The 20,780-nt window shown below is 33.5% G+C and overlaps 1 protein-coding gene across 1 annotated transcript in view; it reads left to right on the top strand.

Annotated features, from left to right (window-relative positions):
• LOC143073801 (uncharacterized) overlaps positions 1-20,780 on the top strand; it is a 48,023-nt gene that overhangs the window by 20,160 nt on the left and 7,083 nt on the right. Inside the window, exons 7-11 of the mRNA XM_076249558.1 lie at positions 12,513-12,774; positions 18,436-18,531; positions 19,232-19,420; positions 19,965-20,150; positions 20,592-20,771. Coding sequence (XP_076105673.1) covers positions 12,513-12,774; positions 18,436-18,531; positions 19,232-19,420; positions 19,965-20,150; positions 20,592-20,771 — 913 coding nt within the window. The remainder of the gene's footprint in view (positions 1-12,512; positions 12,775-18,435; positions 18,532-19,231; positions 19,421-19,964; positions 20,151-20,591; positions 20,772-20,780) is intronic.

Genomic DNA, 20,780 nt, shown 5'->3' with positions numbered 1-20,780 from the left:
CAAATTTTATTATTAACTGACATTGTGTGTGGTCAATTTTATAAATTTCCTGTTTACAAAACTTTGAATTTTTCGAAAAACTAAGGATTTTCTTATCCCAGGCATAGATTACCTTAGCCGTATTTGGCACAACTTTTTGGAATTTTGGATCCTCAATGCTTTTCAACGTTGTACTTGTTTGGCTTTATAAATATTTTGATTTGAGCGTCACTGATGAGTCTTATGTAGACGAAATGCGCGTCTGGCGTACTAAATTATAATCCTGGTACCTTTGATAACTATTGTCAATTTTTTAATATGTCTTATTCCAAATATCTTGATTGGTCTAACTGTATGCTATGTTTCTGAATATCAAAGATTTCCTCCCGCCAAGATCATTTGTGTCAAAAATTGTTTTTAGTCAAACAAGTCATATACGAACTTTTGGAAGCCCAGCGACGATATATTTAATGACTTTGTAATTAAAAATGGGAAGAAAGGTTTACATTTAGCTTGCCATTTGAGTATAAAATGGTCACAAATCATGTAAGACTGGAAATATTTTTTTACATTTTAAACTTACAATTTCAACTTCAAGTAACAAGATTGGAGACTAACAATTTAAGATTGCTAAAACATGCTTTTTAAATGTCCTCATATATAATATTCGCCCCTCCCCCTGGTGCTTAGGTAGATAATTTTACACGCTCATGTACATATAAAGTGACATGCACAACGCATTTGCCGGACAAATAGCCCTGGTACTATTCGTCCGACTAGCTACAAAATATCAACTGAAATGGCTTAATTCAATCAAAAGACATATAAAAACAAGTACGTGAATATACACTGAATGAATAAATTTGATCTATGAGACAATGTAAATACAGAAAGTCAATCATATACATCATATAACGATGTAAACCTTGGCCAAAATGACACCAAATAGAATTAAAAACCAATTGTTCAAAGAACAATTGAAGGTCTTTCAACTAATAAAGATCTATTTTGATATGAAAATATTAAAATTCAGTTGAAAATGTCAGTTCCTATGGCTTTATGATGAATAAATATGAATTTAAAGCAAAGGTCAAAATCTAGAACGTCCAATTAACCTTTGACCTTGACCTCAATTTCAAGGTCATAGACTAAACATCTCAAATAAAAAGACACTAGTTCCTTAATATGTATGGTTCATGAGTAAAATCACTTTACGCATAATTCTTAATATAAGAGGGGCGAAAACTCCCTTTTATTGTTTACGCACCCTCGCAACCAAAATTTATAAGTTACGACATGTCGCAACTAACAATTTAGTAAAAAAAAATTGTCGATATCTTATAAAGTTAATGAAAAAAGGTGAAAATAAGCCAAAATCAAAATTAAGAATTTGACCTTGACCTTTGACCTTGACCTAATTTTCATTTTTTTGGACCAAGGATCTTAAATCAAAAGACCCTAGGTCTCTATCACTTATAGTTTACCAGTTAGAAATGCATATCACTGATATCATATATAAAAGGGGGGATAACTCTCATATGGAGTCTCCGGATAGCTTCCGTTGAAATGAAACAGAACATCCTAAGGATATAACGAGCAATTTGGAAAAATAAATTTGTCGGTTTCTTATACGGTTGCGAAGTAGTAGTGGCCACAAGAAAAACAGTGTTTGGGGAGATAACTCTTACAAGGTAAAGGTTTTTGTTACGCGGTGTCAGTTTCAGAAGCGCATTAACTGTTCGATATCATATACCAAATATCTAAGCAACATCTTGTGAAACAAAAAAACAGCGAAGGAAAAAAAAGTTGGCGGAAGAAAAAAAAAAAAAAAAAAAAATAATAATAATAATAATTAAAAACCAATTGTTCAAAGAACAATTGAAGGTCTTTCAACCAATAAGGATGTATTTTGATATGAAAATATTAAGATTCAATTGAAAATGTCAGTTCCTATAGCTTTATGATGTATAAATATGAATTTCAAGCAAAGGTCAAAATCTAGAACGTCCAAATAACCTATGACCTTGACCTCAATTTCAAGGTCATAAACATAGAATCCCAAATCAAAAGACCCCAGATCTGTATTATGTATGGTTCATGAGTAATATCACCTTACGCATAATTCTAAATAAAAGAGGGGCAAAAACTCCCATTTATTGTCTACGCACTCTTCCAATCAAAATTTATAAGTTACGTCATGTCGCAACTAACAATTTAGTAAAAATATTTTGTCAAAATCTTATAAAGTAATTGAAAATAAGTAAAAATAAGCAAAAATCAAAATTTAGAATTTGACCTTGACCTTTGACCTTGACCTAATTTTCATTTTTTTGGACCAAGGATCTTAAATCTAAAGACCCTAGGTCTCTATCACTAATGGTTTACCAGTTAGAAATGCAAATCACTTATATCATATATAAAAGGGGGGATAACTCTCATATGGAGTCTCCAGATAGCTTCGGTCAAAATAAAACAGATCATCCTGAGGATATAACGAGCAATTTGGAAAAATAAATTTGTCGCTTTCTTTTACGGTTGCGAAGCCTTAGTGGCCACAAGAAAAACAGTGTTCGGGGAGATAACTCTTACAAGGTAAAGGTTTTTGTTACGCGGTGTCAGTTTCAGAAGCGCATTAACTGTTCGATATCATATACCATATATCTAAGCGACATCTTGTGAAACAAAAAAACAGCGAAGGAAAAAAAAGTTGGCGGAAGAAAAAAAATAAAAATAATAATAATAATAATAATAATCAGAACAAATACAATAGGTCTTTCAACAGAAAGGTTGAAAGACCTAATAATAATCAGAACGAATACAATAGGTCTTTCAACAGAAAGGTTGAAAGACCTAATAATGTACACAGGTAAATAAATATAATTTTATGGAGAAATGGAGATAATAAGTGAAATTTATAATGATACCAAACAATTGTCAAAGCTGGAATATATTATTCAAAGCAGTATGAAAAGCAACTTTTTGCATTTGTAAATGAAGCAAACATTTAAACATTTAAATATTTATTCTTTAGTTTTCTATGTTGTGTCATGTGTACTATTGTTTTTCTGTTTGTCTTTTTCATTTTTAGCCATGGCGTTGTCAGTTTGTTTTAGATTTATGAGTTTGACTGTCCCTTTGGTATCTTTCGTCCCTCTTTTAAATACCTGTCTGTTTTCCTCTCTTCATATATGTCTTTATCAGTTTCTGTTCTGTTTTTATTTTTTTTTTGCCATTTTCGATATTTTAATATTTCCCTACTTTGATTAAAGGTTTCAAAATTATAGGTTAGATAATGGGAATTTGTTTGTTGAAGGACAATTAGTTCTATGAAGTGTTGATTTACAATTTTCTTAATTTTTCTTATTTGTAGAAGAAAGGGCGAAAGACACCAAAGGGACAGTCAAACTCATAGATTGAAAATAAACTGACTTAAAAATAAAAAGACAAACAGACAAATTTTAGTACAGAAGACACAACATAGAAAACTTAAGACTAAGCAACACGAACCCCACCAAAAACTGGGGGTTATCTCAGGTGGTCCGGAAAGTGAAAAGATCCTGCTCCACATGTGGCACCCGTCGTTATTACAAATCCGGTAAAAAGTCTAACTCGGTAGGTCACATTCGTGAAAAGGAAAGGGGATTGTAATTGCGACATAAAGAACATATCCGATATCATATGTGAAACGGTTATTCCATAACGATCAACCAACTCTTGATGGTGTCCGTAAAATTTACGAAGGGATGACTTCAACTTCAGCATTTGGAACTTCACAAGGAAATCGATTGACAATTTGCAGGAAAATAACAGCTGTTTTCTTATATAAGAAAAAGATGTGGTATGATTGCCAATGATACAACTCTCCACAAGAGACCAAAATGACACAGAAATTAACAACTATAGGTCACCATACGGCCTTCAAATAAACTCATCATGGATACCATGATTAAATTTATATTTACACCAGATGTGCGTTTCGTCTACAAAAGACTCATTAGTGATGCTCGAACCCCAAAAAGTTAAAATAAAGTACGAAGTTGAAGAGCATTTAGAACCAAAATTCCTAAAAGTTTTGCCAAATACAGCTAAGGTAATCTATTCCTGAGGTAGAAAAGTCTTAGTTTTTCAAAAATTCAAACGTTTTGTAAACAGTAAATTTATAAATATGACCATATCAATGATGATTCATGTCAGCACTGAATTTTGGGCTGGTGATACCCTCGATGAATTAAAACTCCACCAGCAGTGGCATCGACCCAGTGGTTGCAAATAAACTCATCATGGATACCATTGTTAAATTTTATATTTTAAAAGAGAGACGAAAGATACCAAAGGGACAGTCAAACTCATAAATCTAAAACAAACTGACAACGCCATGGCTAAAAAATGAAAAAGACAAACAAACAACAGCATACATGACACAACATAAAAAACTAAAGAATAAACAACACGAACCCCACCAAAAAACTAGGGTGATCTCAGGTGCTCCGGAAGGGTAAACAGATCCTGCTCCACATTTGGCACCCGTCGTGTTGCTTTGATAACAAATCCGGTAAATAGTCTAACTCGGTAGGTCACATTCATGAAATGGAAGGGGATTGTAGTTACGACGTAAGGAACATATCCGATATCATTTGTGAAACGGTTATTCCATAACGGTCAACTAACGCGTGATGGCGTCCGTAAAATTTACGAAGGGATGATTTCAACTTCACCATTTGGAACTCTTGGTTTAAAAGCTTCCTTGTGAGCAGCAACCCTCTATCAAGAAAATCATGATAGGAAATGCAAACACGGGAATATCGTATCAATTTTGAGATATATATCCCGTATGCAGGTGCTGCTGGAATGTTGCTACTTAGAAATGGAAACTTCACAATTGGAAAGCTGAAATCATCTCTTTTGTCGTAAAGTTTTGTTTTCAACCGACCCTCAATGTCAATTTCTAGATGTAAGTCAAGATATGAGGCTTCTCTTGCTCAATAGGATAGATGCGTTTCACATAGTCACCAAATTTAGAATTATTTAGTGAAAGAACATCATCTATATAGCGGAAAGTAGAGTTAAAGGATATTGCTAACTTCTTATTTTTCTTCCGAAGAAGTTCCTGCATGAAGTCAGCCTCATAATAATAAAGAAACAAGTCGTCAAGTAGAGGGCACAGTTTGTTCCCATTGGAATGCTGACAGTCTGTTGAAAAACACGTCCTCTGAACGTAACAAATATGTTGTCAATCAAGAAATCAAGCATCTTGATGATATCAGTTTCAAATTTTTTTTGTTTAAATCAGAGTAATCCTTTACAAAGTAGGATTTATCCCTCCCTAAGACAAGATACGTGTATCTACGTTGGCCATTCTGTTTTATGAAAGCAATACAAACTCTTTCAATTTGTCTGTTAGTTTGGAATGTGGAATACTTGTGTAAAGCGTAGAAAAGTCAAATGTTTTAATACTGTTACAAGATGAAAGAGATTTAGATTGTATGTACTCTAAAAGATCTTTGGAATTTTTAAGTATCCACATCTGATTCACGCCCCTCAACTCATCAACAATCAGCAAAGCCCATACCGCATAGTAAGCTATAAAAGGAACCGAAATGAAAATGTAAAACAATTCAAACGAGAAAATTAACGGCCTTATTTATGTAAAAAAATGAGTTAGTTCGTTTCTGTGTGTGTTTCATTCTTGTTTGGGTTCTTGTTGCACTTTAGTGTTTCTGTTGTTTCGTTGTTTTCGTCTGATAATTGATGTTTTTCCCTTACTTTTAGTTTGAACCCGGATTTGTTTTTCCTCAATCGATTTATTACTTTCGAACAACGGTATACTACTGTTGCCTTTATTTAGTCACATGTTATTTTATAATACTTGAACATCTTTATTCACTCCTATTTTCTCTTACTCTTACTGTCATACCTAACACATGTAGGATCCTTAAAGAAAATTGTCTATAACGTAAATATTGTAATTTGAGGGCTATAAAGCAAAACAAGACGTTATTAATATTTTGATAATTTTTGCTCTTATCAAATTTGTTCTATCTATTGTTGATTTCAAGACATAAGGCAATATTATTGCAACCTTAATTTCTCGTCCATGTTCTGTTTTAAACCATGGTGGCAATTCACATTGTGTGCCGGAAAACAATACAACACACACTGAGAAGAGGTATTATGAAGAAAAGATTACGACGACCGATAAAGTTGTCGGACACAGAGTGATGATGATAATAATAAGTAAAATAATATTGTTACGGCCAGAAATCGCCTTTAAATTGTAGCCAACAAAAGACACAAATCAATAGTAAAATTTAACAATATTTATTATACAAAAGTTTACAAAAGGTATTACACAAAATTAACTGTCAAATTTGAGTCCAATCTGTTATCTTTATCTGTATCCGGAAATCTTTCGGAATCCAATCTGAATATTATGTTCACTACTAAGGTCACAATCCAGTATGATGTTGTTTGTAGAATAAAAGTGTCAATCCAAATGCTGTGAATACTAATGTCTATCAATGTCTATGTCCAAGTTTAATTATGAGAGTTTAACTTTAGTGTCTGTATATATAGTGTTGTCATGGAAAATTCTAGAACACTCTATAATGGAACATTGTGGAAAATCCTGGAAAGTTACAACGGAAGTTTCTGGAATAACGTAGAAGTTTAAATTACGCATCTTTTATAAGGATCATTCTAGAAAGTTCCAATCATTCTGTGATTGTTCCAGTGATTCCTAAACTGCACAGTTATAAGATTATTTGGTAAACAACTATCAGGCCATACAACACAAATTATGCCAACATAAATAAACATAATAATTACAATATCATAACACCTCCCCCCTTAAAAGAAGTTTTAGTGTAACAAAAACTTATCATGAATAATATGAACAATAATACATAATATATACAAAGTGATTTAATAAGCTCTAGATAAAGCATCAGCTATTACATTATCTTTACCCTTAATATGTTTTACAATTACATCATATTCCTGTAACAATAAACTCCACCTAGTCAACCTCTGATTCTTGTTTCTCATTTTATGCATGAAGGTGAGAGGATTATGATCAGTATAAACAAGAATAGGATATACAGTGGGATTCAAATATACATCAAAATGTTGAAGTGCTGACAACATTGCAAAACACTCTTTTTCAATAGTTGAATAATTTTTCTGATGTTTATCCAATTTCTTAGAAAAATATGATATAGGTTTTTCAACATTATCATCTGTCTCTTGATATAAAACAGCTCCTATTCCTACATCGCTTGCATCAACGGCAAGTTAAAATTGTTTTTCAAAGTCTGGAGTTATCAGAACTGGACTATTAATTAAAAGTGATTTGCTATTTTCAAAAGCTTTTTGACAATTTCCGCTCCAGATAAATTTAGAATCTTTCCGTAAAAGATGAGTCAATGGTTGAACAACAGTAGCAAAATTTGAACAAAATTTTCTGTAAAATCCAATCATGCCTAAATATCTCATAAGTTGTTTTCTATTTGTAGGAGGAGGAAATTTGGAAATAGCTTCCACTTTAGCCATAATAGGTTTCACTTGACCTTGGCCAACTGTATGCCCTAAATAATCAACAGTGGCCTGACAAAATTCACTTTTACCAAGATTAACAGTCAAATTTGATTGTGACAATCTATCAAAAGTATCATACAAATGTGTTAAATGCTGTTCCCAGCTATCACTACATACAATAAGATCATCAATATAAGCATAACAACAGTCTAAATCTTTTATAACATTATTTATCATTCTTTGAAATGTAGCTGGAGCACTTTTCATGCCAAACGGCATTACATTATATTGAAATAAGCCATCTGGTGTAACAAAAGCTGATATTTCACGAGCTCTCTGTGTCAATGGAACTTGCCAATAACCTTTCAACAAATCAAATTTGCTCACAAATTTTGCTTGACCAATATTGTCAATACAATCGTCTATCCTTGGAATCGGATAGGAATCAGATTTTGAGACTGAATTTACTTTTCTGAAATCAGTCACGAAACGAAAAGTTTTATCTGGTTTTGGCACAAGGAGACAAGGAGAGCTCCATTCACTGTTACTCGGCTCAATAATATCATTGTCAAGCATATATTTAATTTCTTTTCTCATAACTTCAAGTTTGAGTGGATTGAGCCTGTAAGGATGTTGCTTAATTGGAGAAGCATCTCCGACATCAACATCATGACAAACAGCAGTGGTTTTGTTTGGCACATCTGGAAAAAGATTTTTAAAAGAAAAAACCAAAGTTTTTATTTCTTCTCTACGATCAAAAGACAGATGTGCAAGTTTTGAATCTAAATTTGACAAAATTTCTGAATTTTTCAATCTAACTGTCTCTTCCATAGTTTTACAACTAAAAGTTGGTTCAATTACATCTGGTTTGTCATGATTGTTCTCAAAGTTAACCATGCCTAAAGTGGCAACTGGTTTACTATCACATAGTACATTAGTACGCTCAAAATATGGTTTTAACATATTAATATGACACACTCTATTTTGTTTACGCCGACCTGGAGTTTTTACAATATAATTCAAATCATTAATTTTACTCTCTATTGTATAAGGACCACAATATTTAGCCTGTAAAGGATGTCCAGGGACAAGCAGAAATACAAGTACCTTATCACCAGGCTCAAAAACTCTGTCCCTGGCATCTTTATCATACCATATTTTCATCTTGTTCTGTACATTTTTTAAGTTTTTCTGAGCAATTTGACAAGCAGTATACAATTTTTCTTTAAATCTAGATACATAGTCTAAAAGATTCAAGTCAGTATGTTCAGTAAGCCACTTTTCCTTAATCAATTTTAACGGTCCCCTTACAGTATGACCAAATACCAACTCAAAGGGACTAAATCCAAGGGATTCTTGAACAGCCTCTCGAACCGCAAAAAGTAGAAAGTGAACTCCATCATCCCAGTCTCTGTCAAATTGAAGACAAAAAGTTCTAATCATGTTCTTCAATGTTTGATGAAAACGTTCTAAGGCACCTTGAGATTCTGGATGATAAGCACTTGATCTGTACTGAGCAATCCCTAACTGGTATACGACTTGCTGAAATAAACCTGACATGAAATTTGATCCCTGGTCGGACTGTATAGACTTAGGAAGTCCTACTAATGTGAAAAATTTGATCAAAGCTTTGACGATAGTAGGTGTCTTGATATTTCTGAGCGGAATAGCTTCAGGAAAGCGGGTAGATGTACACATGATTGTCAATAAATATGCATTTCCAGTCTTGGTCTTTGGTAAAGGTCCAACACAGTCAATTAGAACTCTGCTGAAAGGTTCGTCAAAGGCTGGAATAGGCAGAAGTGGTGCTGGTGGTATTTTCTGGTTAGGTTTACCAACAACCTGGCATATATGGCATGATTTGCAGTATTCTGCGACATCATTTCTAAGTCTGGGCCAGTAGAAATGTTGCAATATTTTTAGGCAAGTCTTCCTTATACCTAAGTGCCCAGCCAAGGGGGTGTCATGGGCAAGACCAATAATTTCTTGCCTATAAACTTTAGGCACCACCACTTGGTATAGCACTCTCCATTCCTCCTCTGGGGTGGCATCAGGAGGCCTCCACTTCCTCATTAAAATGCCGTCCTGATGGTAATAGCATTCGGCCACTTTGTCTGCTTCCTCCTGTGGTTGAGCTCTCTGGCTGAGCTGAAGAACCTCAGGGTCTTTATGTTGTTCTTCAGATAAATTCTTTCGGTCTAATGAATGGCTGTTAACGTCTGGCCATGGCATAATAACATTCTTGTTAACACTAGGTGGTCTTGTAATGGCCTTTTCTGAGCTACCAGGACCTTCAATGTCAGCTATAAAAGTGTCAGAAAGGTCCATGTAATCAAACTTGTCTTCTTGCAAATTCTGATTGTGTTGTTTTCTAGCCATCGCCCTAGTAACAACACAAGCTGGATACAATTCAGCATCATCTTCAGGTGATTTAACATCCACCACCGGTTCACTGGTAACAATTGGTTCAGCAACCACTTTGTTCCTAGCTAGATCATTTCCTAGCAATAATGTAACACCCTCAACAGGGAGATTAGGACGAACACCTACAACAACTGGTCCAGTTATCAAATCTGACTTCAGATAAATACGATGGAGAGGAACATCTATACAACCTAACTCTACACCTTGTAACAAAACGGAGGCACCAACAGAAGTATTCTCGGACAAAGGCAACACACCTTCTAACAATAAAGTCTGAGAAGCTCCAGTGTCCCGTAAAATCTTAATAGGCTGAAGAGTGGTATCATCAACAATAGAAACAAACCCATCAGACATAAAGGGTTTGTATTCCTCCATGTAATCACAAAAACTGGACTTAAAAGCCTGACGCGCAGGGCATTCCAATGTACTGGTATTATAAGGTGTCGTACAAGCACTGGTCTTCGGCTTATTATCTCGTTCATTCTTCTTCTGGAGTCTAAAACAATCAGCCATCAGGTGACCAATCTTCTTACAATAAGCACAAGTCAGTGACTTCTTCTCAAAAGTATCAAATTTTGGACTAGACATATTATAACTGGACTGACTCTTATTCTGTGCAACAGACTTACTATCAGTACGCTCATTGCTTTGATTTTTGTAATTTCCACTGGAAGTATTGACATTTTGACCCTTGAAACTTCTTTTATGTGAAAGAGTATAATTATCTGAAATGACAGCTGCATCATGTATCGACTCAACAGTTTTGTCGTCTAAATGTGTTTTTAAGTCTAAATGAACACATAGTTTGAACTCTTCTAATAATATCAATTGTCTTAGGTTATCAAAATTGTTATCTGTTTTCTTTGACGTAAGCCATTTGTCAAATAGATCTTCTTTTTCCCGAGCAAATTCCACATATGTTTGTGAATCAAACTTTTTATAAGATCTAAATTTCTGTCTATATGCTTCTGGTACTAGCTCATAAGCTTTCAAAACTTCCTGTTTTACCGTGTCATAATCAGAACTTTTTTCTGATGGAAGTGCGGAGTATATTTCAGCGGCCTTCCCCTCAAAAACACTTTGCAGCATCGTAGTCCAATACGGCATAGGCCATTTCAAATTGTTAGCAATTTTCTCAAACTGTGGAAAATATTTATCAACTGTTTTTTCACAAAATTTTGGAACCAAACGTATGTTTTTTGCTGCATCAAAATAATCTGATTTCGAGTGAACTTTAGTGTTGCTTTCTTCTTTGACCATTTCAATTTTCAGTTTCTCCATCTCTAGCCTTTCCCTCATTTCAAGTTCTTTTAATTTCTCCCTCTCCTTCATTTCCAGTTCTTTTAATTTAAATTCATCTTCTTTTCTTATCTCCAGTTCTTTTAATTTGAGTTCATGTTCTAATTCAAGCTGTTTTAATTTAAAGGCGTCAATATTTTCGACCTTAAGTTCAAGAGCCTCTTCACCTAAAATTTCTGCGTCAACTAATTTGTCTATAACCAAATTTTTTATAATTTGTTTTCTCATAGATACTTTAAAATCTAATTTCAGATGTTTAGCAAGCAACACTAATTCCTCTTTCTTTAAATTATCAAACCCCTCCAGGTCTGGCGTTTTCAAAAATTTACCAGCATCAAATGCCATTTTGTAGAATTTTGTTGGCTAGTTATAATAAAAATATTAAACAAATTTTGAATAAAATATGTTCAGTATCCCGGACGAGCCCCGAATTTCTGTTACGGCCAGAAATCGCCTTTAAATTGTAGCCAACAAAAGACACAAATCAATAGTAAAATTTAACAATATTTATTATACAAAAGTTTACAAAAGGTATTACACAAAATTTACTGTTAACTTAACTGTCAAATTTGAGTCCAATCTGTTATCTTTATCTGTATCCGGAAATCTTTCGGAATCCAATCTGAATATTATGTTCACTACTAAGGTCACAATCCAGTATGATGTTGTTTGTAGAATAAAAGTGTCAATCCAAATGCTGTGAATACTAATGTCTATCAATGTCTATGTCCAAGTTTAATTATGAGAGTTTAACTTTAGTGTCTGTATATATAGTGTTGTCATGGAAAATTCTAGAACACTCTATAATGGAACATTGTGGAAAATCCTGGAAAGTTACAACGGAAGTTTCTGGAATAACGTAGAAGTTTAAATTACGCATCTTTTATAAGGATCATTCTAGAAAGTTCCAATCATTCTGTGATTGTTCCAGTGATTCCTAAACTGCACAGTTATAAGATTATTTGGTAAACAACTATCAGGCCATACAACACAAATTATGCCAACATAAATAAACATAATAATTACAATATCATAACAATATAGCAATGAATCTTTATTTTATGAGGTTATTTATTGAATATAGTAAGTTATAATATCTCATCTTCTCCGAGGTCATCATTCATGAAAATGTGAGTAAATAAGAGATGGCAACACGACGGTATTTTGAAAGTTTTGTCTCCAAAGATAACGATTTCAACTTGCAGTATGTTTCGATTAATTACAAACAGTCACATAAATGTTATTTTAGTAATGTGCATGGTCATTGTTCTATTTAGATTAAACCAGAAGAAGAAGTCGTGGACGGAAATTACGGGTATTCCTTTTTTGTACCAGGAATGATAAATGGTTTTAATGATTCCTCTTTCTATGGAGGATTAATGTTTGGCTTTTCATCTGACACAATCTATTTGTGGCGACCTCCTGATGATGGAAAAGGATGTTTGTTTGCCGTAGGCGGGGCATGGGGAAATGGGGCTCACAGTGAATGCAGCACGCAAGCTAAAATATATGCACTTGGAATAGATTCCAACTTTGAAGGTCAGTTTATTATCATATATCTAAGAAAAAAAGATAGTATATAAAAGTGGGGGTATGATAGACGAGTAAACAACTCTATCAAGTGACCAAATGCGTGAGATTTTCACTAACATAGGTCATTATTGAAAACATATAATTGAACCAAAGTTACAAAACTATATTCAAAACTAAAAAAGGCAAGAGACTCCTGACTCGGTTTAGGCGCATACATGCGGCGGATTTAATACATGTTTTATGAGATCTCGACCCCCTATTTCTCTATCCAATGTAGAATACGCACAGTAAAATTCAGTTTAAAAGAAGTCCGGGTCCAATAGGTAAAAGAAAATAAAACTAAGCAAAATAACAATGATACATAAATTGACAAAGACCTTTATGTACTAGCAGTTACTGACATACCATTTTCTGACATATTTTTCGTGAAGACAGCTAGTCAAATATAAAACAACACCCAAAAGTTTCATCTCTAGCAAAACATCTTTTTTTGTAAGGTTTACGTTCAAAAGATGACTATTCGGTAAGTAAAGCTATGGTTTGCAGTATAGAAATATGAGCCTATTAAGTAACTTGTCGAGACAAAATTAATTGTTGTTGTCACACTAAATTTTTGTGAATGTTTGACGAACGTTATTCGAGAGAGGTATGAAATAATGAAAAAAAAATTGATGCATCTGAAAGGCTTTTCTGGATAATATTGTTATTTTAAATTCAACCTGGAATTTTACAAACACAATACATGTGTATTCATATTCGTCCCCTTTGGTATTTGTTATTTCAACCGTATTATGTTATCGTGTAATTTCTATGCTTGTAATAGTCTTAGAAGGTGAAGGAATTAAAGAAACTGATTTAAATTGCATATTTCATATATAATTATTTTACCCTGCTGATAGATACCAGGAATATAAAGTTTACGACTGACATGCGATTCCTCATCGTTGACCCGCGATTCAAAAAGGTTAGAACAAAGTACAAAGTTAACGGGCATTAAGGATTAAAAATTCAGAAAGGTTTTGCCTAGCATAACTACTTTAATCTCTTCTTAGGGTAGAATATCCTTAATATGTCCATATATTCGAATATATAAAAAAAGAAGATGTGGTATGATTGCCAATGAGACAACTATCCACAAAAGACCAAAATGACACAGACATTAACAACTATAGGTTACCGTACGGCCTTCAACAATGAGCAAAGTCCATACCACATAGTCAGCTATAAAAGGCCCCGATAAGAAGTTTTGTAAATAGCTGAATTACAATTATGGTCATACCAATGATTGTCAGCACAGAAGTAGAGAAGTGCTGACTAATACTCACAGTAAAAGTTTGCATCTCTTGTTTCAAGCTAATTTTCCATTTCAGTGTACCTTCGTTAATGATAAGAAACATCTAAAATGAATTTGAAACCTCCCTTGCCTATATGTAGCAATATTCAAGCAACACCTGTGCATGGAGTTTTAACCTAGCAACTCTGATGTTGATTTTAGGATTATGTACCCTTTTGTTGTTCTAATGATATGGATATTTATAAAAGCCTTTCCACTTGTTCTCTTATGTTTTACATTTGGATACTTTTAAAATACTTACTTGTTGCATGCAGTGCTAGCGATGATTTTCCTAAAGCAAGTTGTTGAACAAAGATATTTCATGTAGATAATACAAGTACAAACATCGACCTATGCAAACACATCTTTTAGCTCATGCTCGTCTTGAGTGTCTCAGCACGGGTATTTTTTAGGGATGGTAAAGACTTTTTGTAAATAAAAAGCGCCGATACATCGACAAACATGAGAGTACTTTAAGTTTAAAATACTTAAAGAAAATCTCTTTAAAAACTTGTGGATTTTCCTTAAAAGGTCTGGTCTGATTTGCCCCAATCTCTTCTTTTGTTTTTTTTTATATAAAATTTATGAAACATTGATCGTTATCGTTTCCCTTTGGTATATAAACAAAATAACACGTCTCATGATTTTGATATATATTTGATATTTTATTTTTACACCATGAAAATTTCTCGATACACAGACCAAAAGAAGGCATCATAAACCTTAAACATGGGATTATTGTCACATAATTCAGGTAGCCCCTGTGTTAGGTTATAACGTTATTAAGAACCAATTGACCATTGATTATGCCCAGCATTTGACATGATTTGAAATTGATGCTGCAAGTATCTAGAGATGGTCCACAACATTTCACAGATGATTGTGTTCCCTTTTGACATGAACAATACCCAGATCTTTTAATAACAACAAATTAGTTCAATTCTAAAAACACATCTTAGATTCCAGAAATGTTTTTTCTAGATGAAGGCTTCCACAAGGGGTTCATATGTATGTTTGATATATTGAAAGTGGATTGGACTATTGTCGTTTTTGTAAATCTCTTATGACACTCTTATGAAAATTGACACACCGTAAATTTTATGGACACCATCACGAATTAGTTGATCTATACGATGTGTCTTTGACCAAAGTAGCTAAGGACATTTTTACCACATGGTAGATTGTGGTTTGTCATTATGTCATCTAATCTTTTCACTGAACGTGACTTATTCCCGATTGTGACTGTTTTGCTGAGTGTGAATTCGCATTACTATAAGACGTGTTACGGTACTTATCTATCCCAAATTCATTTATTTAGTTTGATGTTATATTTGTAATTTTCATCGGATTTTGTCAAATTGGTTGACGTTTTTTCTATTATATTCATGTGTTATGATAAAGAAAATTAATCACCGCCTTCACTTATTAGTTTTGATTATGTTCAACGTAATCTGTACGATATTTTATGTTTGAAGTTAGATTCAAAACAAACCGGACATATATATATAATATAGTTTATTGCTATTAATTAGTATTGCAATATGCATTGTGTTTAAATGTTATATCAGTATTTAGTTCTATTATAATCTTAAATCAATCCTATTTCTATCTTATTTTTGAGATACAATTTTTCAAATGTGACGTCATTTTTGTGCTGTTTCAGAAATTCAAATGTCTGCGTGACGTAATTTTTGTACCTTTTTGCCTTTTTGCCTGGACTAAGTCGGGTGTGTCTATTTTCTGTGTTGGTCTTCAATGTATTATGTAGTCGGGTTTTGTTTTCGTGTAATTAGTTAAGACGTCAGTTTTATTATGTAAATCTTTTTTATTCATTTGATTAAATTTACTGTTTGCAATAGCATAAATTGTTCTAAATAATAAGGATGTTCTTATAACAAGCAGAAAACCCTAGCCGTATTTGGCACAGCCTTTTTCAACTTTTGATCCTCAGAGCTGTACAACTTTGTACCCTTTTTTTGACTTTCGAACTTTTATATCTGGGCGTCACTGTTAAGTCTTGTGTGGACGAGGCGCGTTTTTGACGTATTGTATTTTAAACCTGATGCCTTTTGTTATCTATTATTCATGTGTTTCTTTGCCTAATACGTTCTCCTATTTATTTGTATTGTAGTCCTGTATTATTATGTTGTCATTTTAATGTTATATTTAACAATGCCATTAAAGTGCGAGGTTTGGCATGCAATAAAACCAGGTTCAACCCACCATTTTTTTTCTTTAAAAATGTCCTGTACCAAGTCAGGAAAATGGCCTTTGTTATACCATAGTTCGTTTCTGTGTGTGTAACAATTTTACGTTGTGTTTCCGTTTTGTCGTTTGTTTTCTCCTATATTTGAGTGTGAATTCACATTACTATAAGACGTGTCACGGTACTTTTCTATCCCAAATTCATGTATTTGGTTTTGATGTTATATTGGTTATTCTCATCGGATTTTGTCTAATGCTTAGTCCGTTGCTGTGTGTGTTACATTGTAATGTTGTGTCGTTGTTCTCCTCTTATATTTAATGCGGTTCCCTCAGTTTTAGTTTGTTACCCCGATTTTGTTTTTTGTTCATAGATTTATGAGTTTTGTACAGCGGTATACTACTGTTGCCTTTATGGTATTGTTTTATCAAAAGTGTATTTTTCCATTCAATTTACTCATGCAGGAGAAGATCAATTGGTGTTTACTCGGGGTTAGAATATATCCATCTTGTGATGCCTCACAGCTGACATAATTTATGTGGTTGTGTTGCTTAGTCTTTAGTTTTCTATGTTGTACTTTTATTTGTCTGTTTGTCTTTTTATTTTTAGCCATGGCGTTGTCAGTTTATTTTCAATCTATGAGTCTGACTGTCCCTCTGGTAACTTTCGTCCCGCTTTTACAAAAGATTTCCCGAAAGCAGGAACAAATAAATGAAAGGCGAAGAAACCTCTACAGAGTAATAGTCTCCGTTAAACATGTAAAGCAAGTCAGGAGCCTGTAATTCAGGGGTTGTCATTTGTTGATGTGCTTTTTATTTGTTTTCCGTTCGTTTTTGTGCATAAATTATGCTGTTAGTTTTTTCTTTTGTGTACATTTGTCATTTCAGGGCCTTTTATAGCTGACTATGCGGTATAAGCTTTGTTCATTGTTGAAGGCCGTACAGTTACCTATAGTTGTTAATTTCTGTGTCATTTGGTCTCTTGTGAAGAGTTGTCTCATTTGCAATCATACGACATCTTCTTTTTTTTATAATAATGAATCATATTAGAAAATTGTATGTCCCCCCTCTCTAGGGACTATGTGTAACCTGTCAGTGCTATAACCGACTAAGCTACTAAAACAAAAAGGTATTTTCTTAGCTGAGTCGCTAATGAATGACTTATACTATAAGTATATACTACTCAAAAGAAGCAATCCTTTCATGCTCTCTCCCTACACGCCTGTATCCCTTTTTTTGACATGTTTACCTGTTATGTCTCTTTGTAATGTTCACACATCATTATCTACATAGAAAATGCCTGTACCAAGTCAGTAATATGACAGTTAATCGTTTGATATGTATGAGCTTTTGATTTTTCTATTTGATTAGGAACTTTCTGTTTTGAATTTTTCTCGGAGTTCAGTATTTTTGTGATTTAACTTTTTTACCTGACCCCAAGAATCTAGACACCATTATCAGTGGCGGATCCAAGGGGGGGGGGGTTCCGGGGTTGGAACCCCCCTTTTTTTTTGGCCGATCAATGCATTTGAATGGGAGCATATAGTTGGAACCCCCCCTTTACTCTGGGTTGGGAACCCCCCTTTTTAAAATGGCTGGATCCGCCACTGATTATGACCCTCTCAACACATACATCTATTAGAAACACTCTATAACCACTGATGTATTTTTAGTTGGACGTTATATTTAAGAGAAAAGTGTGATTCTTATCAGAATATCAACTTGTCTTCTCCGGGACTCGAACGCGGGAGCTCTGTGTTACAACTCAGCACTGACAATAACTTTCTAGACCCCTATCAGAGGGAGACAACGTAAGATCGAACTGCATGGAATATTCGATCTAATATAGTCTCATATATACTTTATATGTCATTGTATAATACTAATGTTCTCTGCTATCTATACATGTTTTACCTTATGAAATATATGTTGTTGATTTTTCCATAGCATGGCTGTTTTTGCAATAAAACTTCATTCATTCATTTATTCAATGCTTTCTACTAACTGATCATAACGAGCACTTCGTTAGCACAGCTGATATTTAAAGGAAAGCGCTACTATAATTAGTAAATATACTTTTTGGAGATCTGTAGTTTTCTTCTACCAAAAATACAATTATAACTGCTTTTTAGAGGATGTATGTGAAGGCAAGGGTTGCTCAGCAACAAGAGTAGGACCAATGTGTGATTGTGGTAGCAGCGGTTTTGAAGGCCAGTTTTGTGATAGTCGTACGTATTCTGGTGTTTCTAATGTTATTTAACGATGAAATCATTTACCGTGACTTCGCTGCATGCATTTTGTCATTTAAATTCATCTAAATTAAAAATAAAATGATTAACGATATGTTTTATAGTTGGTTATTCATGTTTTAAGTGGAAAACAAGACGACCGTTTTGAAATGGATCTTATAATTGGATTCATTTACATAGAGTTGACAGAAAATCTGAATCATATATAAAGGTCATATGAACCGAGTGACTGGCGAACAATAATATGAATTAAATTCTTGAACCAATGCATGCATAATATCATACAGTGAGTCTTCTGTGCACAATTTTCTCATTTTTAACGTATCCATATCGTATCATCGTCAATGTTTTTATTTTACTTAGTTAGTATTGTTGTGAAACTATGAAATAATAAATGGTCGTGTTTGTCACCTTTAAATCAGGGAACCAAATGTTTTACATGTACAATAAGATACAGGTTATTTTTGTGAAACTAAAATGAAGATAAAAATAAATTGTACATGCTATAATTCGTTTCCTTCTGAATTTGACAATTATTTTTGTCTTCGCATTCAATTTGACTTTTGAAGCACAACTTTTACATCGCCGTTTTTTTTTCTCAAATTGTCAAAATTGATACTGTATTTTGATTTGTACTATGCAAAAATAATAACTAGACACAACTGGTTTTTGTTTACAGCCATAGTATGTGATGCACCAAATGATTTTAACGCAAACTTAGTTCTACCTAGTTCAGCTGCTATGACATTTGTCTTCAACTCTACTGTACAGTTTTCTTGTATTGCTGGATACGAACCTGTCAATGGTAGTACTGTAAGAACTTGCACACTTAACAAAACATGGAGTGAAGAACCATTGGAGTGTGATCGTAAGTTGGATGTCACTTTTTTTCAGTTTTAATTGATTGTAAAAATTATCAATCTTTTTTTTTCAAAACTAATTGCGTCGATAAAGAAACCAATTATATCTCAATGGTTTTTAAGCATTTGACGATTGTTTGGTCACCATGGAATGAATACTGATTACTGATTCGGGTTATTTGTAAATGGAAAAGTGGAGTTTACAAATTTTTCTTTGGATATGTCAGCAAATAGTTTCTGTTCTTCGAAGTGAGTTAATATTTTTATACTATCCTTTACAAAATAAGTAACACACCACACCTTACCGTATAAAGTGGTATCAAAATTTCTTGTTTGTGCTACACATTTGTAGAAAACTATTATTTTTTTATCTTTTGAATTAGTGCAGGCTTTACAGAGGTATTTTATGTCGTTTCGATATTGTACCTGTCCTATATGTATTATGATGACTTAACTGAAAAGGTAGGCAATAATGGTTAGATTTTGAAAAAAAATCAATAAAGAATCATCGTCCATTAGAAATCAGAAATAATACCTTTTTTTTTGTGACAGGAATTTCCTGTTCGACCCCTGACGTAGAACCAGGTTCCAAAAGCTATATTAAGACAATATCATCTCTGAAGTTTGAGGGTGAAGTCATTTATGCTTGTGATCCTGGCTACGGAATTGCGTATGGTGATGTACAAAGAGAGTGTGAGGCTAACGGTAACTGGAGTGGAATAGCACCATTCTGCAATGGTGAGTAAAAATACTTGAAAACACAACGAACATATTTAACATTGCTTTTTGATCTGCGAAATGATTTTTTTTTTAAATTAAAAAAATAGATTAAGATTGATTTAGGGTTTACGTGTTTGAAACATCAACCCAAATAAAAAGAAAAAAGAAAAAAAGGAAAATGCAACACGGACGTCATATGATGTTTATATCAATCTGCGATTTGCAACTATAATAACTTTTCGACTGGTCCTAACCGAAAATAACAATTCCATGACCTCGACACAAATGAGCTTTATCAAGTTTCTTTTGTAACTATTGTTATTAATTATTGTAAGCTAATTATTAGATAAAGTTTGGAGTTGCACAAGGCCGTATATTTCTTTGTTGTTATTTGTAATAAATTAATCATCAATAGCTTTACATATCACTGTAAGTAAACTAGAATTGTTTAAATTGTAGTCTCATGTGGTCATCCGACAAACAACGGAGGTATAGAAAGGATTACAACACCTGGTGGTAACGTTGTTGGTATATGGGCTAATTACACATGCGCAACAGGACACGAGAATATGACAGGAAGTGCCAGTAGGTTTTGCCAGATGAATGGTGTTTGGACTGGTACTCCTGTGTCTTGTGCAGGTATACTGT

Source organism: Mytilus galloprovincialis, chromosome 4 (assembly GCF_965363235.1).
Source record: "Mytilus galloprovincialis chromosome 4, xbMytGall1.hap1.1, whole genome shotgun sequence".
Classification (NCBI taxonomy): Eukaryota; Metazoa; Mollusca; class Bivalvia; order Mytilida; family Mytilidae; genus Mytilus; species Mytilus galloprovincialis.
The sequence above is the reverse complement of the archived record's forward strand: the minus strand, read 5'-3'. Positions and strand labels throughout refer to the sequence as shown.